This window comes from Rhinolophus hipposideros, assembly GCF_964194185.1.
Source record: "Rhinolophus hipposideros genome assembly, chromosome: 3".
In the NCBI taxonomy this organism is placed as follows: domain Eukaryota; kingdom Metazoa; phylum Chordata; class Mammalia; order Chiroptera; family Rhinolophidae; genus Rhinolophus; species Rhinolophus hipposideros.
Window position 1 is genome coordinate 103,447,181 of NC_138049.1, and position 23,400 is coordinate 103,470,580.

Here is a 23,400-nt window from a genome sequence, read left to right on the forward strand (position 1 = left end):
GCCTGCCCCCAACCTTGAAAGGGAGGGTGGTCTGGAGGCCGCGGGGCCTAGGAGGGTGGGGGTCTAAGGTCTCTGCAGAAGCCCCGGCTCTGGCTTCTATCCCTGGAGCTGTCCAGCCAGTTATTCCACCTGGCCTGGCCCCAGGGTGGGGAGTGGGCAGCAAGGTGACCTTATCTCCCCCAGGGCCCCAAAGCCTGCTCACCCAGCGCCCTAGCTCCCATCCCCACCACCACCCAGAGGCACCCCCTGACCCCTGAAGGCTGGGGCCCCTGGGAGAGGGGAAGCGAGTGTGGCTGGCCAAACTGAGGGTAAAGGCAGGTGAGACCACAGCCTGTTGTAATAACGGGGCCTCTTCAGAGGGAGATGAGAGGTTATCTGTGAGGAGGTGGGGGGAGCAGATGGGACAGGAGTGGGGACATCCTGGACATGGCCTTGTTGTGGCTAGCCCCAGCCCCCAGCCCCCAGCAATAACTTTGCTTCTTTCTAGGTCTACCCTTGTCTCTGGGTCTTTCTGCCATTTGTGCTCCTGCGGGTGTGGGGGGGAGGTGGTGGTGGGGGCATGTGTCTCTCTCTCTCTCTATCTCTCTCTCTCTCTCTCTCTCTGCCCCCCCTCTCTGTCCCTCTCTCTCCCTCTCCCCAGGGGTTCTAGACCTGGGCAGGCAAATCAACAAGGGCCTGGCAGGACCTGCCACCCCTCCCACCCCCTTTCTGTACAGGGAGATGAGACCCTCACGTGGACTGGGGCTGCCATCCCAGGAGGCCTGCCCTCTCACCTCCTCTCGAGTCCTCCCCCTCCACCATGGCTCAGTCCCACATTTGCCTCGATTCAGCCCTGCAGCTGTCTAAGGAACCCGTAGCCTCACCCCAGGGTGGGTCCAGTGTTTTGGGGGTCTAGGAGAGGAGAGTGGGCACGTATTAGCCTCTGTCTTCATCCCACAGCTCTGGGAAGCCTAGCACAGCCAGTCCAGACCCCTCCCCTGAGTGTGCAGCAGGACAGAGACCGCAGTTGGGTCCCCAGCCTGGGCAGCTGCCTGCCCACCATTGCCCATGGGTGCGCCTCAGCCGGGGGTACAAACATTCTCATTTGGGTGTTCCCCAGGCACCCACACAGCATACCTGCACATATGCTCTTGTGCATGGCTGTGTGGGGTGGGGGTCACCTGTACACCCCTGTGTTGGTGCCTCTGCCCACACGAATGTTCCTAGACAGTGAATCTGGTATCTGCCCACAGGTAGCGGAAGGGACGGTGGTCCCACTTCTCTCCTTGACTGTCCTTGTAGCTGCCCCCTGGGCTCCCCTCCCCCTCACCAGCTGCCAGGCGTCCCAGCCAGGGGCTGCCCCGCCCCCCCAGTCTGTCCCAGCTCCCAAGCACTGCTGTGTTCGCCATATTTGGCCACAGTGCTCCTGCGGGGGGCGGGGCGGGGCTGACATCACCCCGAGAAGGGGGGCCACCGCCTGGATGAGGGGAGGCAGGAAAGTTGCTTTCAAAAGTTGGGCTGCCAGGGTCCCCCATGCAGTGGGCCTCCGCTGCTCTGAGGGAGGCCGCAGGAAAAGATTTGGGGGAAAATGGATTGAGGATTCAGTTGGGAGGGGTCTTAGCTCACTGTAGCCCCTCTTCTGCCTCCGCTCTGGTAGCTTGTGGCAGTGTCAGACCTGGTGGGAGGTAGCCCTGCACCCCAGCTTCCTCAGTGTAGGAGCTGCTGGGTCCTCCAGAGTCCCTGCTCCCTCACATTTTCATCCCAAGAACTTGGCCTCAGAATTGAGAGGAGGGTGGAGATGGGGATACAGCACCCTGAAGTGAGAGGCAGGCTGGAGTAGAGGAGTGTGGCGCCCTGACTGGTCAGAAGCATGGTTTCCTCTCTCCCTGGATGCCCCCTGGTGTAGGAGAGCTATTCCTGGTGGTCGTGGAGGCCTCACCAAAAGGGGTCCAGTGTTGGAGCCCTTGAAGTTGCTCCAGCCACTTGGACTGAAGGGACGCCCTGGTCTGGACCCCACTGGGCCAACTCAGTCTAGTTGCCATGACAGCTGGGCCACCTTTCTTGCAACTGGTGATGGAGCTTCTCAGTCCCATCCCCTTGGTTAAGAGATTGAAGCCAGATTGCCTGAGTCCAGACGCCGGCTCTAGTACTTCCTAGCTGTGGGTTCTTAAGCAAGTTGCTTGACCTCTCTGTTTCTTGGTTTTCTCATCTGTGAAGTGGGAATAATAGTATCTACCCCATAGGTTATTGTGAGGATTAAATGAATCAATGTGTGTAAAATTCCAGCACAGTGCCTGTGGTATGGTAGGTGCTGTCATTAGTAGTAATATTAAGTCTAAACTTTATATCCATCTGACATTCAGGCCCCCCAGGCCCTCGCCATCCCATGCCACTAGCAACCTGCTTCAGGCCTCCCTAAGCAAGCAGGTAGTCCCACAGGGAGAATCCCTGCATTTGTCAGGAGATGGAATTTATGTCTGAGGGGAAAGAATTCCATGGCTTCTGAGGGGATCCCCCACCTTTCTACCCTGCTCCCACTTTGCCTGCAGCCCTGAGAGAAGTCTCAGGATCTAGCCATCTTGGGCTCTGAGGCTCCCAGGACGTGCAGATTCTGAGGCTAAAGGTGGGGGAGCCTTGGGGCTGTGTGTGTTGGGGGGACTGACTGGAAGTGGTCTAAATTAATAACCTAGCCTGGCTTGTGCAGGGAAGTCGAGTGTACAGAGCCCTGGCCCATCCGTAATGTGGGCCAGGGCAGGGGCGGGTGTGTGGGTGGTTTATGGGCTGCTGTAGGGCCAGGAGGTGCGGGAACAGGAAGTGGGACGGAGGAGCGGAGGAGCGGGTGGGGTTGAGCAAGGCTGCTGGCCAGGCACCCTCTCAGCTGCTCCCTTGCCAGCCAGCGTCTCTCTTGCAATTCCTGGGGCACTTCCTGCCCTATGTTTAGGTTCCTTGGCAGGGTTCATGAGAGTTTTCTTTTGGGGAAGGCAAAACCCCACTTTTCCTGGGTCTGGGACCATCCTCATCCCACAGCAGGTCCTCAGCAGGGTTGCTGGGGGGAGAACAAGGGGTGGGGGGGGTCCCTGGTTTGGATCCCAATGACAGGGAGGAGGAGGAGCTGGCAGAGTGAGAGCCAGGGAGCCCCTCTGAGAGCTGCAGAAATGGGCCCTGCCCCTCCTGTCCCTCCTCTCTTTGCTTATCATGATTCCTTTGGCAGCTGTGTGACCTTGTGAGCCTCAGTTTTCCTTGTCTGAATAATGGGCATCACTCTTTGCTTTCCCTACCTTAGACCTGAGGATTGAATGAATACAAAAGTGCTTTTCCCCCACAAAAATGCTGTGTAGATATAAGGCATTATTATTGTTGTTACTGATCGCCACCAGTACTGTCATGAGTGTTATGAGCCAGGCCGTGTGGTTGGCACTTTATCATCATCTCATTTAATTTTAACCCTCACAACCTCAAGGAGACCCTTTCCTCGGTTTACAGGCCTGGGGGTTGGAGAGGAAGTAATTCATCCAAGGTCACACAGTGCTGAATAAGCATCACCTCTGGTGACCTCCACCCCACTCACTCAGAGCACCTGCCTCTAGGGTGGGAGGTTTCCAGGTGAGGACCCCGGCCCTCACCCCCTGTGTCTCCCCCCAGGCTCAGGCTGCCCGGTGGGCTCAGGCCCAGAGCCCAGAGTAACCAGCACAATAGCGTCCAACAGCTGGAACGCCAGCAGCAGCCCCGGGGAGGCCCGGGAGGATGGGCCCGATGGCCTGGACAAGGGGCTGGACAATGACGCGGAGGGCGTGTGGAGCCCGGACATCGAGCAGAGCTTCCAGGAGGCCCTGGCCATCTACCCACCCTGCGGCCGGCGCAAGATCATCCTGTCGGACGAGGGCAAGATGTATGGTGCGTGTAGGGAGGCCCAGGGACCCTGGACAGGACTGGGGAGGCAGCCCGGCCCTCCCTGGCCCCTCCCCCTGCTCTCTGCCCCTCACCCAACCGGTTTGGCCAAGTCTCCCGGCTGCCAGCCCGCCATGGGCGAGTCTGGGCGTGCAAGCCTGTGTGTCTGGATCCTCCTCATAAACAAGCCAGGCTTGCCCCCTCCACTGGGAGAGCTCAGCCCATACCTCGACACCCCATCTGCTTCTCTCCTCCCCGAGGCTGGCCTAGAGGTTTTGCAGTGACTCAGTGGGCCCAGGAAACTGGGTCAGTCCAGTGTGCTCTGGGCTCGGCCTGGGAGAGGGTCTCTTTCCTGGGAGGATGTAGGGCAGCCTGAGGGGTGAGGCCTGGGGCAGGCGTCTGCACAGAGCAGGGTTTCTCACTGGTGAGTTCCCTCCAGTGTGTGGGGGAGGGGAGGGCTGCGAGGTTGGGGGAAGTCAGGGTGACAAGGGCCCGTGTTGGGAAGAGGGCTGGAGAGACTCCTTCACTCCTCAGGCTCCCTCCCAAGTCTCTCCTGCTGTGCTGGCCCCTCTCTTTGCCACCTTGCCCACCTCTTGCCTCCAGAAGGGAGTGTCCGCCTCTTGTCCAGCCCTGAGAGGGCTCTCCCAGAGCTACATTTTTGGGATAACTCAACCCTTCTGGGCCTGGCTCTTTGCCAACTCCCTCCAACCCTCCCAATGGTTGAGTGAGGCAGCTCTCAGCTTGTCCTCTCCCAGCACCCAGTACCATGGCGGGTGCAGGAAGGAGACAGCTGCCCTGCCCACCTCCTTGGAGCTGCCCCTTCACCCAGCCTACTCTCCTGCCGTCAACTAAGACTTTACACCCCTTCAAGCTGCTCCATCACTCTTCCTACTGTCTTCTCTGGGCCAAGTGGTAGTGGCTGCCCCATGTCCCCCGCCCCCACCCACTTGCCACACCTACCCCTAGCACCAGGACCCCACTCATGGGGCAGGCAGGTATTCCAGGGCACCTTCCAGAGGGCAGTGGCTGTCTACCCCAACTGCTACCTCCCAGATGGCTGGGGCAGCCCCAAAGGGTATTTTTAGACAGGGCGGGGGGAGTGGGGTGGAGCGGGCAGGCAGGAAGGGAGGAGCAGTGGGGCTGCTGCTGTCATTGGAGAGGAATTTGGAGAATGTGGGGATCTGGGGAGGCTGTGAGGTTAAGGGGCAGGGGGCCTGGATTTGGGGGGTAAGAGGTGTACAGCCTCACTTATGCTTAGCCACGTGTCCCAAGCAGCCCTCAGGGCCAAGCCCCCTGGACGCTGGCCAGCTACTGGGCCCTCAGAGGGTCCATGGTGCTGAGCAGAGCCCTCTACCCAAAGGCTGACAGGCAGTTGGGCTGTCTCTCATAGAGCGGGAGAGACACTGATAACCGGTGACATGGGGGTGACAGGCTCAGTGACACATCTTGACACAGGCTATCAGTGTGGGAGGTGTGTTGGAGACCATCTGGTCCTCCCACCTGTTTCACCAGGGAATTGAAGGGACTTGTCCTGGGTCTCCGCTCATGGCAACGACAGCTAGGATAGGCACCCAGGCTAGAACCTCTCGGACACTCATGGTGGCGTTAACCGAGATGTCTGCCGCCTGGGTCAGGCCTCACTTGCACACGAGTACTCGGACATCTGAAGCTGGTGACAAGCCCTGGAGGAAGGAAGCAGTGCTGGGGGCTGGGAATGAGGGGCCCAGCTGTCCTGCCGCCCTTGGGCCACACCTGTCCCTGTCTGTCTGCAAGGAAACCTGTCTGGCTGCCTCACATTGTTCCACCTCCCTCCTACTCTGCTGCCCAAGCTCACCCCCTCCCCCAACGAGCAGCCCCCCAGGTCCTGGAGGCTGGGGGAGTGCCTGGGATTTCCTTACCACCCTGGCCTGCCCTGCTTGTGCCCTTGAAGGCTGGGAGGGAACAGGAGCAGTGTTTTGGGGAGGGCCATTGTGTGGGCGGTCTCCAGCCACTGGCTCCCCCTTTCACCCACTCATTTTTTTTCTCTTACCCCAATCTAGGTCGGAATGAGTTGATCGCACGCTATATTAAGTTGAGGACGGGGAAGACTCGAACAAGAAAACAGGTAAACAGACCATTTATGTTGTGGCCCCTCTGCGCGCACACACACACACTCACACACACACACTCTCAGCTGCCTCCTTTCAGCCCCTTTCATCCGAAGCTATTCCCACTGCCCTGCCCACCTCCTTGGAGCTGCCCCTTCACCCAGCCTACTCTCCTGCCCTCGGCTAAGACTTTACACCCCCTCAAGCTGCTCCATCACTCTTCCCACTGTCTTCTCTGACCACCCACCACCCCACCCAAGGCCTTTGGTTCAGTGACCACAGATAAGCCCCACGGGGCAGCTGTGGCAGCTGCATGGTCACTGCCCTGAGAGGCCCACTGTCCACTCAGGGAGACAGACAGTTGGAGGGACGAGTGCAGAGCATGGTGGCATGGCTGAAATTGGGGTGTGTGCCGGGCGCTGGCAAACAAGCATCTAACCCGGACCAGGCAGGTGAAGGGAAGGAGAGCTAAGCAGGCTTCCTAGACGAGGCGGTGCTCAAGATGCATTTTTAAGAAGGAATAGGATTTAGCCAGGCAGAAAAAAGAGAGAGGATTCTTCCAAGCTAAGAAGGTTGGATATACAAACACTAATTGTGAACCCATACAGAGCTAACTTCATATTAATTCATTTGACCCTTGCACCAACCTTACAAGGTAGGTATAATAATTATCTCCATTTTACAGATGAGGAAACCGAGGCACGGGGAAGTTACGTAACTTCCTCAAGGTCGATTGGCTGGTGGGTGGTGGATACAGGATTCAACCCACAAGGCAGGAAAGAGCCTTCAGTCAGCAGTGTGGGGTGGAGTGGAGTGGGGTGCTAGATGGAGGGGTCAGAAGAGCTGAGGGCTGGTGGTGAGAGACTTGGCTGGAGGCCTGAGGGACAGGTTTCCCGGGGCAGCTGGGGGCCATGAAAGGGAATAGAGCTGGGAGTGCAGTGTTGGCCCTGGAGCAGTCGGGCAATGGATTAGGGCCAGGCAGAGGCAGGGACCTAGGTCAACAGCCATGGTGGCCTGGTTAGTGGCAGTGGTGAAGATAACGGTGGTGGGGATGGAAACAAATGATTTGAGAGATGACTGGGTGGCTTGCAGCCCAGGAAGGGTAGCAGCATGCTGACAGGAAACCTGAAGGGAGTCGTTTGCACCTAGGGTGCTTGGGAGAGAGGCAGGCACCTGGAGGAATAGAGGCCACCTCTGACGCTCAGCCCTCTTACTCTCCCCGGCATCTGGAGGGGGTCTGGACCTTGCTTCCACCTCCCCAGGACCCCATGTATGCATATGACAAGCCTGACCTGTCCTACCCCACTGTCTCAAAGGAAGATTCTGAGTCCACCCACTCATGTTGGGATCAGAAACGCTCTCTCTTTTATTCAGGCATTTACTAACCACTGTCCCCGGCCAGCGCACGTTGCCCAGCATGATTCACTTAGCAAATTATTGAGCTACTGCTATGTTCTAGGCACTAGGGTGCAGTAGGGAACCTGACAGTCTAGGGCCCTGTTTCCTGGAGCCTGGGACTACAGGAGGAGCACAGATCAGGCCCCCGGGTTCAAATACCTGCTCCAGTCCTGTGGCGAGGGCGGGCTTCGTCTCCCAGCCCTCACCCCTCATCCATTAAATTAGCTAATACGTGAAGACACTTCGAGCAGAATAAGTGCTGTGCAAGAATTGGCTGCTGCTGTTGCCGGCTTCATCATGGTCATTGTAAACACAAAGCCATCCCTGGCGCAGGAGAAGGCACTGTCTCGGCATGCCCTGCTTCACCCAGAAGATGTTTGTAGGAGCCTTTGTCAGAGTGGAAAGGGGCGGAGGGATCTTTGTGCTCCAGCACTTTGACCTGAGGCCCAGCGTTGTACCTGCTCCAGGCCACGTAGCGTGGAAGGCTGGCCGGCCAATGAGGTTTGATTTTAATGGTAAAATAAAATTATAAAATAATTATCAATAAAACCAGCTGTCGGCAAGCCTAGAATTTTCAAAACCGCTGGCCTTTGTCATTTTGCAAGGGTAGCGGTCCTCTAACTCTTTTTTCTTACTGTGTTTCCCCCAAAATAAGACCTAACCGGAAAATAAGCCGTAGCATAATTTTTCAGGATGACACCCCCTGAATACAAGCCCTAATGCGTCTTTTGGAGCAAACCTTAATATACACCTGGTCTTATTTTCGGGGAAACACGGTAGAACTGTGATATCTAATGTCTCCTTAAAAGGGAACTCACCCTTTAGTTGTCAGGACAAGACATGTCTTTCTGTGTGGCAAAGAACAACCAACTGACAGGCAAAGTTATTTTTATTTTATTTTTGGTTTTAAAAATGCAGTTTTAGGTGTTTTTTTTTTTACAGATACAGACAGCAATTAGTAGCAAGTACAATGCCTCCATGTTGAAAAAAAAAACAGTTACATATGACATTAGGACTAAGTCCTCTGTGACCCTCACCTGTCACAGAACTGACCATTGGAGGTGGTCCTCTGTGTTAAATGTCTGAAAGAATCCTGGTACCATAAGTGGGTGGTAGAGCAAGTGGGCCCTGGAGTCAGTCCACCTGCGTTCAATTCCTAGCTCTAGTCTCCAGCTGTGTGACCTTGGATAGGCCGCTCAACCTCTCTGTGCTTTGGTTTCATCATCTGTAAATTGGAAATCATAGAAGTATTGACTTCTTAGTGTTGCTGTAAAGGTCAGACGAGTGGGTCTGGGTAAAGTGCTGAGAACGATAGTAGACGTGCTCAGTAAACAGCAGTTAACTGTCATGACATGAGGTGATGAACAATTTTGCTGGATGTGTCTGATTCCTGTGCAGTATGAGGAGTACCTGGGTCCTAACCAAGGAGCGTGGGGGCCGCCCCACATCACATATGTAGTAACTTTCAGTCTCTGATTAAAAAGAAGAGGAAACTTCCTTTGTGGGGATAAAAAACAACTAGCAAAGAAAGCCAGGAGCAATTGCTGATAATGAAAGTGTGAAGCAGTTGACAGGAGCCATGTGTTCCCTTGTGTTTCCTGGGGAAACAGTGACCTGTAGGTTCTCTGAGGCTCAGGGTCAAGGGTCTATTGTGCAAGCCCATGGCACACACATCTAGGCTGTGATTAGCTCAGGTTTGCCAGGCGAGGGAGGCTGCGGGGAGCAGGTGCCAGAGAAGATACGGAATTAAGAGCATCTACGGTGTATGTACACTGCCATTTATTGGTGCAAGGAAAAGGAAGGCATGTTGGGGGAAGAAGCTGCATGAGCAAAGAAGGAGTAGGACCAGGCCTGGTTCTATAGACGGGCAAGCTTTTGGGGTTGATAGGAAGACTTAGGCAATGGTACAAGGGGAGATCTTTGGTAGAGGATATGGCCTAATATACAACCTGTGGCCAGAAGCAACACTATGGCCATTGTTAGCCTCTGTGGTGCCAATTAGAAAACAGTGTTCTCCTCTGAGAATACCAGTGACAAAAAGTCACCCCTTCTGGGGGAAAATAAAAGGATGTTCTTCCTCTGGGTTACATGCATCCCTATAGCAGGGCACATAGCTTGGCCAGCAGAGCTTGGACTGGATTTTAGCCCTCACTGGACTGGGAGCTCTTGTGCAGTGAACACCCTGTACAACTGTACATGGTGGCTCAGAAGCCCCAGTAGGCTCTTGATCAAGACGGTCAAGAAGAGAGCAGAACTGGCAGGACTGAGGTGTGTCTGCCCACAGGGGCCCCACAGTTCCCCTCACTTGTACTTGTTCCCAGAGATGAGGGCTGGGATGCTCCTTGCCTGTGGCCACCCCGTGCTGTGCCTCCTCACTGTCTGTGTTTTCCTCTCTGGCTGGGCGCGGGGCGGCCCCTAGGTGTCCAGCCACATACAGGTTCTAGCTCGGAAGAAGGTGCGGGAGTACCAGGTTGGCATCAAGGTATGTTGGGCGCCTAACTGGGGCCTCCAGCCCCTCCTCAGCCCCTTTCTATGGCGCCTCCACCACTATCTGCACGGCTCAGGCCTCTGCCTTGGCCAGCTCTCTGGCCCCACTGTGCCTCTTTTCTGGCTAAAGCTCTGTTCTTGCCTCTTCTTCCACTCTTTCTACTCTTTTTCTTTCTCTCTCTCTCTCTTTCTCTCTCTTTCTCTCTCTCTCTACAGGTCTCTAGCCACTTGCAGGTTCTAGCCAGGCGGAAATCTCGGGAGATTCAGTCCAAGCTGAAGGTATGGGGTTCTTTGCCACTTGGTCTGGCCGGCCCAGGCTTATTACTGCTCTCTGACCCCAGCTTGGGGCAGGGAGGGGGCTGAGGAGCTGTTGGGGGTGGAGGGAGTCTCAGAAACACAAACAGCAGCGAGAAGCCCAAAGGCTGCTTCAGGCTACACAGAGCCACAGCCCCTGCAGACTGAGCAGGAGCCCAAGGGGACAGCGAGCCCTACAGTGAGGGAGAGGAAGACCATCTAGGGGCCACTAAGGCCCACCTCTCTTCTTCTCCGTTTTCCTTTTTCTCCTTCCTCCTAATTGCTCCCTGCTTATTGCATGGGGACTACAGGTGGGCAGCAAGGAGACACTGGAAGGTATTGGCTGCCAGAGCTGTGGTGGCGGGCATGGCTGTTCCTTGCATTGGACACTCAATCCTGGCTGCTCTGTGACTGAGCATCTCGGAGCCTGGGGTTCATGGCCTGGGCCCTTGTCTGGGCCCCTGTAGGTTGTATCTTCCTCTCGCTGCCCATAGATACCCAACAGACTGGGCCTCACACCCCAGCGCTCCATGCCTATAGCACAGCTCCAGAGGACATGGACAGACCCAAGGGGCACCAGCTTGGTCCACCATCTAGGTCTCCAGCCTGTCCTCTGTCACCCTACCCTATCCAGGGCACCCCCAGCTGGCAAGCACTCCCTCTGGGTGGCAGTGGGGCAGTGGGAAGGTCCACAGCTGCCTCTGAGCTTCCCTGGGTTCCTTGGAAGCTGAGAGCCAGGTGGGCACTGAGTGGAGGGAGGTGAAAAGACATGTCCCCGCACCCCATAGAGCCTTCATGTGTACCTCCTCTAATCCATTCTCCCTCTCCTTCACAGGCCATGAACCTGGTAAGTAGCACCACCCCTCCACTGGGGGGAGTTGGGGGCAGAAGACCTCATCTAAGATTTTCAAATTATGGGTTATAAATCAATGTAATAGGCTTGCAAACAGAACGTTTTAAAAATGAAGTATAATGGTTCTCAAACTTTAGCTTGCGTCAGAATCACCTGGAGGGCTTATGAAGACAGAGTTTTGGGCCTCACGCTCACAGTTTCTGATTCAGTAGGACTGAGCTGGGGCCTAAGAAATTGCATTTCTAACAAGCTTCCAGGTGATGTGGTGCTCTAGGCCCACGAACCAAATTTGGAGAACCACTGATGAAATAGAATAGAAAATATGACAGTACATGACACACACACACAATAAAAAAAATAAGGTGAAATATTTTGGTACATACTGAGTTATGGAGTAAAAATTGTTTCTTGCTGTGGATTGCAGTCAGAGCAGTGATGTACACTTAGGAGACAGGCCCAGAGAGGGGCTAAGACTCCTTAGCCCACACAGCAGAGCTGGGGCTGTAATCCAGGCTTGTACTCCCTACAGCCCTGAGAACCTGGGTGGGGGGCCTGAGGCAAGCCCTTGTCCTGTCTCTGGCCTGGCCCAGGCCTCACGTGACCCGTCCCCCTCTCCAGGACCAGGTCTCCAAGGACAAAGCCCTCCAGAGCATGGCGTCCATGTCCTCCGCCCAGATTGTCTCCGCCAGTGTTCTACAGAACAAGTTCAGCCCACCCTCCCCTCTGCCCCAGGCTGTCTTCTCCACCTCATCACGGGTATAGGGGTCCTGGGAGGTGGAGCTGGGGTGAGGGAGTACCTTGAGGGCCGGGCTGTAGTGAGGGGCATGGATACTGAGGGGACCCTGGGCTTTGTCCTATCTCTGCAGTTCTGGAGCAGCCCCCCTCTCCTGGGACAGCAGCCTGGACCCTCTCAGGAGTGAGTATTGTGGTGTATCCTTCCCACACCCTTGGCAGCCGCACTAAACTTTCCCTCCCATCTGGGTTCCAACAATAGCTGAGCAAAGTTTTGATTCAGAAACAGAGAGATGGAGAGCTCCAGTAAAAGAGCTAATGCGTCTGTCTATTCATTCATGTGTTTGTTCATTCATCAACCCACTCATCCACTTGTCCGCTGTCCTTCAATTAGTTTTCACTCAGTTAATCTCCGAATCCATCTCCGTCAACGAGTTAGGTAGTCGACTACTTGGTTCCTTCAATTCTAAGATGACTTTCATCCTGAGACACACCCTCAGTTTGATGAACAGCTCTTCAGGGTGGGGTTGAAATGCTACATTAAATGTGCACATCAATTGTGAGATGCAGCAGGATTTCACAAAAGTTAACGTGGAGAAAACAAAAGCTTGTGAGTTAGCTGTTAGCTTGCATTTCTGGGCCTCCACAGAAAGGCTGGGTGGCTCCCTACGGGGATCCCAGACGAGACCTCAACTGACTGGGCCAGGGGGGAACATGGAGAAAGGGGTGACCCTTTAACCAGGTTGTGCTCCTGTCTGCAGCATCAAGCCCTTCGCACAGCCAGCCTACCCCATCCAGCCGCCCCTGCCGCCAACGCTCAGCAGTAAGTTCCCCATGAGGCTGCCACCACAACCTATCCCACCCTTGGCACTTGTACCTCTGCTCTGAAGAGCTGGGGCCCGACTGTGTGTGTGTGTGTGTGTGTGTGTGTGTGTGTGTGTGCGCGCGCGCGTGCGCGTGTGTTTGTACTGGGAGAAGTGGGTGACATCTATAGGGGATTGGCACAGACCAGGAATAGCCCCCTTACCTTTTATGACGTTGCTTCCAGAACTCTGCTGTAAGTACACACCACCAAAAGTATTCCAATTATACACTGTATGTATATAAAATTCCTCATACGGAAATACACGAAAATCATATGAGTTTCACTCTCGAGGTGTTGGGATTCTGGGTAATTTTTTTTTCCCTTTTGACTTGTCTGTATTTTTCTGTTTGAACACAATTTACGGTGACAGGGAAAACCCACTGATGTTTACCACTAGGGTCGCCACACGTGGTTGTGCGCCATACAAGGGCACGGAGTCAAAATCCGGCCTGTGTTCCGACCCGAAAGGCCGCCGTTTCCTAATTTGCACAAAGGCTCTGTGCAGGCCGGGCCGTTCTGTCCGTAACCAAGTGCCAAGTGCCCCGCAGCTGACGGATAGTCTCGTCCTCCAGGTTACGAGCCCCTGGCCCCGCCCCCCCCAGCTGCTGCCTCCGTGCCCGTGTGGCAGGACCGCACCATCGCCTCCTCGCGGCTGCGGCTCCTCGAGTATTCCGCCTTCGTGGAGGTGCAGCGAGACCCTGACACGGTAATGTTTTTTGGGGGTGGAGGCAACGGTTGGTGCAGTTGTGGGGAGACCCCGGCGTGGTGGTGCAGGGCCACAGTTCAGGGTCATGGACTTGGGAAGCCCTGGGGCCGTTCTGTCCCCGCCACGTGAGTGCTCTCCTGACCCGGTACTGGGCCCTCCCCACAGTACAGCAAACACCTGTTTGTGCACATCGGCCAGATGAACCCCGCCTTCTCGGACCCACCCCTGGAGGCAGTCGATGTGCGTCAGATCTACGACAAGTTTCCTGAGAAAAAGGGTGGACTGAAGGAGCTCTATGAGAAGGGGCCCCCTAATGCCTTCTTCCTGGTCAAGTTCTGGGTGAGCTGCCCTGCTCCCTCTCTGCTCCCGAGCACCCTTCGCCCAGATGTGGTCCCCCCCACCCTGCTGACCACTGCTTTCCCCGTGGCCTGTAGGTAGAGTGCCAGAGATGGGTCCTGGGGCCGGATGCTGACATGGTATGGCGGGGAGCCTCCCTCTGGCCCCTCCAGCACCTAATGCCACCCCTGCCCCCTCCTCCAGGCCGACCTCAACAGCACCATCCAGGAGGGCCCAGGAGCCTTCTATGGCGTCAGCTCCCAGTACAGCTCAGCCGATAGCATGACTATCAGTGTCTCCACCAAGGTGTGCTCCTTTGGCAAGCAGGTGGTGGAGAAGGTGGAGGTGAGTGGGGGCCCACGGGTAGAGGTGGGGGGCCAGGGGCAGGCGGGCAGAGTGATGCCTTTTCTGCCGCTCCCGCAGACTGAGTACGCCAGGCTAGAGAATGGGCGCTTCGTGTACCGCATCCACCGCTCGCCCATGTGTGAGTACATGATCAACTTCATCCACAAGCTGAAGCACCTGCCCGAGAAGTACATGATGAACAGTGTCCTGGAGAACTTCACCATCCTGCAGGTGTGGGGAGAGCAGGGCTTGTGGGGGTCCCAGGAGGGTGCCAGACACCAGGGCCTCAAAGTGGGAGTGGCCGGACCCATCAGTCAGAGGAAGACACTGAGCCGCAGAGAGGAGCAGGGTCTGCTTAGCTCCCACAGCCTAGGCCCTGGGCCGCCTGACCTGAATCTCCTGCCCTGCCGCCAGGTGGTCACGAGCCGGGACTCCCAGGAGACCCTGCTCGTCATTGCTTTCGTCTTTGAAGTCTCCACCAGTGAGCACGGGGCCCAGCACCACGTCTACAAGCTTGTCAAAGACTAGGGTGCCCTCTGCCCCTACGACCAGGATCCAGGATAAGCATCTTCTCCACACACCTGCCTGGCACCCCCGGGGCTCCAGGATTGAGGATTCATCTGCCTGCCAGGCCTCAGGCCCAGGACCCAGGAGGTCTCCCCACCTACCCCAGCACACACACTCCCTGTCACTGTTCTGCGCTTTAATTGTGGGAGAAGAGAGGGGAGGCTCAGCCATGGGGCAGCCTGGCTAGGACTCCAAGCCACCAGCACCTGGTTCTGCCCAGCCTTGAAGGAATGGGAGGACACCTTTGGGTGTGTGTGGCCCCTAGCCCCTCAGGGGAGTGTGACAGCGGGTAAATGTCGAATGGAGGGGAGGCCAAATACAGAGCCCAGGAAGGAGAATGTCAAGTTGCGGTTGGGTTGAGAAGAGAGAGGGGCCCACACTTTCTTTGCACTTGCTGTATGCCAGGCGCCCTGCATGCCTCATGCCATCCTCAGACCCTGTAAGGCAAGCGTGGGTCTGTGTCCAGATGAGGTGCTGAGGAACCTGTGAGGGTGATGGGCAGCGTGGGAGTTCTCACTCAAGGCCGCCTGTCCCCAGAGCCCAGGTTTACACTACCTCCCTGCAGCAGGACTGGCCCCAGGGGGCCGGAGAGAGGCTCTACGCTGAGGGGCAGGGGTCCCCTGACTCAGGGGAGCAGCTACTTCTGACCAGGCAGGAAAGGGAGCAGCAGGTACTCAGCACCTGTTGGGCGCCCTCTATCAGCCTGCAATCCAGCCAGGGGCCTCCTGTGCCCACTTCCCCCACGCTGCCCTGGCCCAGATCCTTTGCCAACCTCCCAGCAGCCTCCAGATGGAGGAAGGCCCCTGGCAGCAACCCCAGGCTCAGAAATAGGCTAGATGGTCAGGGAGGAAGATGGAGTCCCAGCCTCTGGGCAGACCAGTGGCCTAGGAACAGGGGCAGCAAAAGGCTTCAATATTTTCTCTTGCCCAAGACTTGGGTTTGGTGTTCTTCCCCACCTCAGTCTCCCTGCCTGGAGTAGCAGCTCCCCAGACCCAGTTCTGGGACTGAAGGTTAACCCTTCCCCTGCTGCCCTTTCCCAACATCCAGGCCCCTCCACTGGCTCGGCCTGTCCACCAGCTGCCCTTGGGTATTTATGTTTCATATGAAGTACTGTGCCACTTCCCTTCCTAACCCCGCCCTGCCCCACCCCTGAGCTTCCTGAAGGTCCTCACAGTTTGCATATCGCTCAGGCCACCTCCAAACCCAACCTAGGTTTTATAATGTATATTATATATTTTTTGTGTATTTTTTAAATCCAGCTGTGATGGGTTATATCATAAATGTGGCGCAGGGCTGGGGCAGGCGCTCTCAAGGCCCAGTTCCTGCTAAAAAAAAAAAAAAAATTAAAGTTATTTGTTTGTGGGTTAGTTGTGTGACCAGTTGTGTGCCAGACCTCTGGGTTGAAACAGCTTCAGGTGGATGCCCCCCTTAGTTAGGTCCTGGTGTGTCACCCCACCCCCTTGTATTTGCTGGGGAGCCCGAAGTCCAAACAGCTGATTCAAGGGTCCCATGAAAGCTTTCCAACTCCAAGCTTTCCCAAGCCCGTCCTGCCATGAGCTGAACACGGAACTGTGCAGTGCCACCCTGCGCTTTCTGTTGCTTTGTCTAATGGTCCCTCTGCTAAATCCCGTCTTCACAGTGGCAATTACCGTTCTCACCATCCTGTCCTCATATACTAATAAGAGCCTCAAGGAGGATGAGTATTCTCTCAAGTGGATGGCTGCTAACAGAGGAAGCCGGATAGTCTGCTCCTGTCTGCCTGGGAAATCCCTACTCTGCCCTCTGAGCCATCTTGAGCTCACATAGCAGGGACCTCTGGGTGGGGGGTGGGGAGACGGTACCCTCAGTGGACATGCGTTATCTGAAGTACAGATTTAACTGGGCATCGTCTATTTTCATTTGCTGCATCTGGCAACCCTACTCTAGAAATCTACTCTTCTAGATCACTCCGGTCCAACCTCCAACTGAACAGATGGGGAAACAGACTGAGGTTCAATGCTCTCCCTCAGCCAGTCAGTGGCAACACCAGGATTTGAACCTGATCTGCTTGACTCCCAAGTCCATGCACCTGATAAACCAAATAATTGGGTGGCCTTTGTCTTGGTCCACTGCATTGGAGGGACCCCAGACTGTCACTTGTAGGATGAGTAGGGTGCCTGGAGCCCCAACCAGGTGGAAGGGGGGGTCCTGGAGGCAGAAATTTGTTTCTGATGGACTCACTGTGTGCCAGACCTAGGGCTGGATGCAAAATCCAATCTCTGCACTAAAGGTGATCACTTTAGGTGGTTGAAGCATCTTCACGTGGGCTGTGGCCTTCGCTGCTCTCCCAGAGTAATCAACCATCAGGTAATTTCTTCTAGAACAATGGATGTCTCTCACACAGAAAATTCGAGTGAAATATGGCTGGCCTCCTTGCTTTCACTCTCCCCTTGCCCTCAGCCACAAATGTAACAGATCCAGAAGTGAGTGATGACCAGTTTTGAAATTCCAAAGTAGGGAAGGAACCAGGATACGGTGGGTCTTGGAAACCCAAAGCCCAGTGCTGTCCTGGAAGTGGCTCCCCGGGGCTCAGCATTCTGTGGGAAGCCCTACGGAAGGGCCAAGAAAGCTGGAGCTCAAGGGAGCCTGCAGTTGTCTTTCCTGCCTGTTTCTCTGCTCTCGTGTTCCCTGGGGAAAGGGAGAGTGCCTGCCATCATTTTGTCAATTCCACGGTCAAGGCAGAGCACTGTCCTGGGGGTTCAGAAGGGCTCTTTATTTCCCTACAGCACAACTGCTAGAGAACTGGGGCTCCCCAGATATCTGAACCCTGAATTCTCAGGTGCACACTAAGCTTTGGACTAATCATCCTAGAGGCTGGGATTTAATTCAAATAGCTCAACCCTGTTACAATAGAACCAGTCTGTCCCCACACGTTCTCTTGCTTTCTCGTTCTGCTGCCTACTTTCCTTTTCTGAGGTACTGTGGTCTATAAAGATTCCCCAGAGCCCAGCTGTCATGCAGGGTCTCCGCTCCTGTTACCCATATAAGAACACAGGATATGGTGAGGCCAAAAAGGAACACCCACGGAGCCATAGGTAGGGAAGTCATACCACTATACCCTCACTGGGGGCTAGGTTTACACGATGTGCGACCTGCTGTCCGCTTTGCTGCCAAACGACCGACTCTCCTTCACTCTCCTCCGCTTCCCTCCGTAGCCACGGCAGTTATATCAGTGGCCAATGGCTCAACGGTTACAGCTGGTGGCCAACTACTACCCGAGCCAGCACCTCTCCACACCAGGCCGAGAGCCTGGAAACTCTCTGGGGCTCTGTCCCCACACCAGCAAAGTGGTGTATTTAACGGAGTTGGTTTTTGGACTCCCAGGCACGTAAGGCTCAATAGATTCATAAAGGGAAATAGGTTTGACTTAAATTCAGGTGCTTCAAATCAATAATGTAGGAAGATTCAAGCTCCCAAGTATTTCTAAAACATTCCCATTTACTTTGCCTTAGTTTCCAAAACTGTTTTAAGGATTTTACTCCTTGGCTCATTTCAGCCCTTGATGAGGTGTCTTCAGGACTGCCTCCAGTCAATCTGTCCCAAACCCTGCTATTTGTGTACAAGGTCAGTACCCAAGTGTATGTTACTATATGGAATTACTATTTGATCACTGCTGTGTGAGTAAAAGTCTAACACTTTTAAGTTGGTACTGCTGTCATTTAGGTAGGTACCACCATCGTCTACTTTCAGATAGGAAAGTTTGACAGAAGTTAGACTCACTCAATGGGTTCACTCGGCTCCGGAGTGGCAGAGCTGAGATCAAACTCGGGCAGTGGAGACTCAGCCTATACGCAATCCCATGGCTGGTCTTTCACCCAACAAATGACTGAGAATGCATCTGAAATCATGAGAAACTCCTCCGAAACCCTTGGCTGCACTGACTGCTCCTGACAGCACACAGCTGGTGCAAACACAAATGTTTCCGACGAGGCTGAGAGGTGGTTTGCACCCGTGTCCATCAGGGACCTTGGGAGTGGCCACCTCAGGGGCAGCTGGGGCCCACCTCAGCAGATGGGACTTCAGTGTTGAACGCCTTCGCCTTGTGTCTCTCATGCCTTCCGTTTTCTTCACTGTACTAAGTACCTTGTAAGCAGCTTTGTAGTAGAGACAAAGCGTAATAAAATATTCACTTGTAAATCATTTTTTCTATTGCATTCCTCTAGTCATCAAATCACCATAAATTTTCCTGCCCTATTTTAAACATTGCCTTTTTTTCTTGATTAGAAACATTGTAGAACTTAAGAAAATCCCAAATTAAAATCATTTAACTCCAAGTTAAGCATGATCAATTTCATGTAAACTTCTAATCATTTTTACTACGCATAAACATTTCAATAAAATTGGGTCTTGATTTTATAGCCAGCTTTTTCCTTAGATAATGGAGCACTGTTCAACAAGCCTATTTTATTACTCCTTTCTAATATAATAGACCAGAGGAAGGAGCAAGCTAGACCTACCTTGAGACCAAAATTCACTGCTCCTCAGACTCGTGGTTATTTGACCTGCTGTTAAAGAGATAAAATGGAGTCGGCTCAGTGGCTCAGGCGGTTGGAACTCCATGCTCCTAACTCTGAAGGCTGCCAGTTTGATTCCCACATGGGCCAGTGGGCTCTCAACCACAAGGCTGCCAGTTCCTTGACTCCAACAAGGGATGGTGGGCTGTGCCCCATGCAACTAACAACGGCAAATGGACCTGGAGCTGAGCTGCGCCCTCCACAACTAAGACTGAAAGGACAATCTGACCTGGAAAAAGGCCTGGAAGTACACACTGTTCCCTAATAAAGTCCTGTTCCCCTTCCCCAATAAAATCTTTAAGAAAAGCTAAAATGGTCTTTGGTGAAAACATTGTACTCCTCACAGTTCAAGGACAGATAATGCTTGTGTAGATAATGCTTGTGTTGAGAAGGTACACATTTTTATTTATGCTTTGGATTAGCCTTTCAGCTCTTTTAAAAAACAGGGATGAACTGTTTCCTTTACTTACCCAAGTTAAAGGAAGCAGATGCCAGACAAAGGTTAAATTGCAGGTTACATCCCCCTTTACCAAAAGCCACCTTTGTAGTGCCTAGCACTGGAGGCAAAAACTACAATGGAAATCTTCAGGTAGGAGACAGACTGCTGGGAGGGGGAGGAGGGCACAAAAGACCTGGACATTTCCAGCCTGATTCCACCCATTTGCTCCTCTACATTACAACATGTATTTTTCTGAACGTATTACCCAGTAAATACTACCCTGAACATATTCAATTTGGGGTCAGGCAAGCAAATATTGCACTAATTTCTCAAGGTTTGTGGACCACTCCCATCAAAAGCCCCTAAATACCCAAACTCCATTTGTAATAACTGTGATCCCTACAGACCAAGAACCCAAATGCATGATTTAGATTGGAAAAAACATAGCTCACCCACATCAAGAATGCCCAACATACAGGGAAGTAACGTTATGGCTCTATTAATCATGCTGCCAAGGGCTGAGTCAATGTTCTTCGCGTGCAGCTAACTCTTCACTAGTGGGCATCCTCGCCCTTCTCTGCCCCTCCCGTGGCTATTCAAAAAGCCTCAGTCCTGGTTAGTGGCCCTTCCATCACCTTATAAATACTCACGAGACTGCAGTAAGACTGCTCGGTTTCGAAGGCAGTTAAGAATGCCTCTCCTGGTTTGCAGTACGAATAACATGACTACCTGTCACTGTGCTGAGGCACGCAATGTCAGCTCACAAAGCACCTCCCTCCCCCAGTCACAGGCAGACAGGTAACGGTAGCACTACGGTTTATTAAGCTGTCTTAGTACAGGCGCTGGGGCTTTCCCATGGTGCTCTTGATATATAAAGCCCGGACGTTCTGCCAGTTCTTTTTGAGCAATGACACCAGGAAATTGACAGCTAAGTGGATGTTGTACACAAGCTCATCATCTGTCATTTTCACGTGGCCAACGGCCACTGCCAGACAAAGCACCTGCGGGGAAAGGAAGGCCATTATCAGGTTGGTGGCTGGATGGAATAGAACATGGAAAGAGTGGGCTCATCTGCAAGGCAGGTGGCCCATCCCTCCCTTTGTGTGACCTAATGAGCAGTGCTTTGGCCCCAGGCCAGGAAGATGGAGCTACGGTACCCATAGAAATGCAAACCAGGGCTCCCATTTAGAGAAAGTGGGTAAACTTCAGGGCCCTGCCACCATTACCATGCCTTAACCTGTGCAACCAACCAGACCTCACCTTCTTCATCTGAAACTTGATGGTGGATTTCACTTCATCGACTTTGGCCACCATGTTCTCATTGTGGGTCAGCAAAGAAGGGAACTTGCCAGCCTTATTCAGGCCTGGGCCCAGGATTCGCGGGATCTGCTTGATCAGAGACTCTGAAGCCAAAAAGGCATCATACTTCTTGGCTGGTAAAGAGAGTAAGCCATTGGGTGCGGGTGCTTAGGTCCCCGAAAGGCAGACCTGCAAACAGGGCTCTGTGAACCCACCACAGAAGTGACCTCTAACCGGCATTCTACCTCTCTCGAGGGACCAAGTCTTTTTAACACTCTGCGTTCCAGTTTGATCAGCTCCATCCTCTGGACTTTTACGGGTGCAACATTCCCAGGAAGCCTGGTGTCAGGAGCTCAGGCTGAGCACCATCCACGTTGCAATGGAAAATGCACGCCTTGGTTAAGATTCTGCCCTCCCACCCTCTAGCTACATGACAACTGTGGCGTCTGTGTCCTATCTGCAAAACGCTGGGGCCACGAAAATTAAAAACATTAAATTGGAGCGTGAAATCAAATCCACCACACACCAACGGACTCGTCAGCTTAATGCATCTCCCCTATGTACAGAGAACTACTTACTACCCGGCCTCCTTCCCTTATAAAGCCCTCAGAGCAAATATAAAAAGAAGCTTAGTGAGACTAAAAAACAGCATTGAAATTAACCCACCACAGCAGATCCCTTCGGTCAGGACTGCACCCCCTTCGTCATTGTGAAACCCCAATAGCAGGAAAACCTCATGAAAACTGTGCCCACCGCAGCCCAGCCGCCACTCACCCAGCTTCTTGACCAGTTTCTTGTTCTTGTTGAGTTTCTTCAGCGCTTCGATGTCCATGTGGGGGATGTCCACGGCCTTGGCCTCGTCACAGTGCTGCTGGTCCCCCAGGACGCAGACGGAGAACTTGGGGCGCGGCGTGGACTTGAGCCTGCGCGTGGGGACATCGGTCAGGCCGGCGCGGCTCCGGGGCGCGGGCGGGCGCAGGTCGGGCCGCCGCCGTCCGAGCCTTACCCGGCGTCCTCGTGCGCCGACAGCTGGTCGGGCGTCTCAAACCAGCCGGCGGGCTCGGCCGAGGCCTCCCCACGCCTCCCCTCTTGTTTTCAGACCCAGGGTGGGGGTCAGGGCGGGGCCCACCTGACGGTGCCCGAGAAGCGCTTGTCCTTCTGGGGGTCATAGTTCTTCAGGCTGATCTGCAGCTCCACCGTCTCCAGGAACCTGCGGAAGCCACGCGTCAGCCCGCGCCCGCCGCTCCCCAGCCGCCCGCCCGCCCGCGCTGCGCCGCCGGGGCCCGCGCTTACTTGCGGCGCTTGCGCTGGTTTCCGTGCAGGACCTCCCGCACCGCTTCGTACAGGGTGTCGCGGGAGACTTTGCTGCTGTGGGAAGGAAGCGACACGGGCGCTCAGGGGCCGGGCGCCCACGCCGTCGGAGCCTCAGGCGAGACGGGGATGCCGGACGCCACGTCAGGACAGCTGAACCAGGCGCAGGCCCCGGGGAGCAGGGACTGTGCGGGCGGCCGGGCGTGGCGGGCCCGCAAGAAATGGCCACCAGCGAAGCAAGGGCAAGGACCCCCGATTCCGTGCATAGGGTCTCCCTCCCCACCCGGGCGCCCGGAGAGGCGGATGAGTACGGATAAAAGCCTAAATACCACGCACCTCATGTCGCCTCGCGCCGCAAACACCGGAAAAGAGACTAACGCCGCTCGCGCATGCGCTCAAATAGCGAGCTTGTTCTCGCGAGAGATGCCTTGTTCCTGTGGTTTCCTCCTGAGCGCGGTCGGTCGCTCCACCCCGGGGAGCGCCGCCGTCTGTGACCGCTGGGGGGCGTTGCGGTGCGTGGCACCCCTCGACCCGCGGCAGGGCGCCCTGAGGCGCTGCAGGTCAAGACGCCCCGCGGCACCCTGAAAACATCCCCTTTTGCGCCAGCTGCTGCCAGGACCTTAGGGAAGATGCTAAGTCCAGGGCTTGAGCTTCAGAAGTCACCCGTACCGGGCACCGCACAGTGACGGCCGCTGAGCGCGTGCAACCCCTGCCTGTTTGTCCCCCAGACCCCCTCCGCCCACTTCTTCCTGCCTTCCCCCCACCCGCCTCAGTTCTCAAACGCAGGCTTTACTCCTGACCTCTCTCCCGCCTCGTCTTGCTCTAATGGGGGCTCACGGCTTCCGAGGAAGTTATGAGAAGGGAAATGCCAAGATCAATCAAGTTCTGCTCCTGGCCCCTCCAAGCCTGCGATGGGGAAGCGCTGGGCAGGCTCCGTGGTGAACTTGCACCTGGTAGTTGATTCAATGACATGCACCTGGTGAGTATTCGTTATGAACCAGGCGCCTCGCGAGGTGCTGTGGCGATGAAGGACGTAAAACGCGCGCCCGGTGGTGCACGCCCTCTCTGCTAACCGGCTGCAGCCCCGCGTCCACAGGAGGCCAGCGGCCCCCTCCTGCATGCTCCCGTGTCTTCTGCCCAGCAGCCTCCCCCGCTCTAGAGCCGCCGCTCCGCCTTCAGGTCACCCCCCCAGTGCTCCGCTGCCCACCTCACCTACTCGGCAGACAGCTGCGAGGCTGGCCTGGGTGGCATCACGTTATCT

General features: G+C 55.0%; 2 protein-coding genes across 5 annotated transcripts; one reads left to right on the plus strand and one right to left on the minus strand.

The window, feature by feature from the left end:
- The first annotated feature begins 3,658 nt into the window (after nt 1-3,658).
- On the plus strand, nt 3,659-15,903 carry TEAD3 (TEA domain transcription factor 3). 2 transcript variants are annotated; one of them, XM_081044330.1, is made up of 13 exons: nt 3,659-3,873; nt 5,907-5,971; nt 9,772-9,834; nt 10,056-10,118; nt 10,924-10,980; nt 11,605-11,742; nt 11,853-11,902; nt 12,480-12,541; nt 13,156-13,289; nt 13,455-13,628; nt 13,830-13,970; nt 14,049-14,201; nt 14,385-15,903. In XM_081044330.1, the coding sequence occupies exons 1-13, from the start codon at nt 3,867-3,869 to the stop codon at nt 14,496-14,498; spliced, it is 1,221 nt and encodes a 406-aa protein (XP_080900456.1). In that variant the 5' UTR covers nt 3,659-3,866; the 3' UTR covers nt 14,499-15,903. The 2 variants fall into 2 exon arrangements, with proteins under 2 accessions (XP_080900456.1, XP_080900455.1); XM_081044329.1 differs by having other exon boundaries at nt 3,683-3,868; nt 10,969-10,980.
- Nucleotides 15,904-19,470: 3,567 nt separating this feature from the next.
- On the minus strand, nt 19,471-23,296 carry RPL10A (ribosomal protein L10a). Of its 3 annotated transcripts, none has more exons than XM_081044326.1 (6): nt 22,476-23,296; nt 22,122-22,196; nt 21,958-22,038; nt 21,603-21,751; nt 20,790-20,962; nt 19,471-20,530 (listed from the first exon to the last, which is right to left on the minus strand). In XM_081044326.1, exons 1-6 carry the CDS (start codon nt 22,478-22,480, stop codon nt 20,360-20,362), a joined length of 654 nt encoding a protein of 217 aa, XP_080900452.1. In that variant the 5' UTR covers nt 22,481-23,296; the 3' UTR covers nt 19,471-20,359. The 3 variants fall into 3 exon arrangements, with proteins under 3 accessions (XP_080900452.1, XP_080900454.1, XP_080900453.1); XM_081044328.1 differs by having other exon boundaries at nt 19,472-20,530; nt 21,835-22,038; nt 22,476-22,513; XM_081044327.1 differs by having other exon boundaries at nt 19,472-20,530; nt 22,122-22,193; nt 22,476-22,495.
- Nucleotides 23,297-23,400: the final 104 nt, after the last annotated feature.

Bases quoted from the DNA above. Each gene is read 5' to 3' on its own strand.
- TEAD3 (XM_081044329.1), top strand. From the start codon at position 3,724: ATGGGCCCGATGGCCTGGACAAGGGGCTGGACAATGACGCGGAGGGCG. The intron at 13,290-13,454 runs GTAATGTTTTTT...CCCTCCCCACAG, and splicing joins TGCAGCGAGACCCTGACACG to TACAGCAAACACCTGTTTGT. The intron at 14,202-14,384 runs GTGTGGGGAGAG...CCCTGCCGCCAG, and splicing joins AGAACTTCACCATCCTGCAG to GTGGTCACGAGCCGGGACTC.
- RPL10A (XM_081044326.1), bottom strand. The intron at 22,039-22,121 runs GTAAGCGCGGGC...TGGCTTCCGCAG, and splicing joins AACCAGCGCAAGCGCCGCAA to GTTCCTGGAGACGGTGGAGC. The intron at 21,752-21,957 runs GTGGGCCCCGCC...CCCCACGCGCAG, and splicing joins CGCTTCTCGGGCACCGTCAG to GCTCAAGTCCACGCCGCGCC.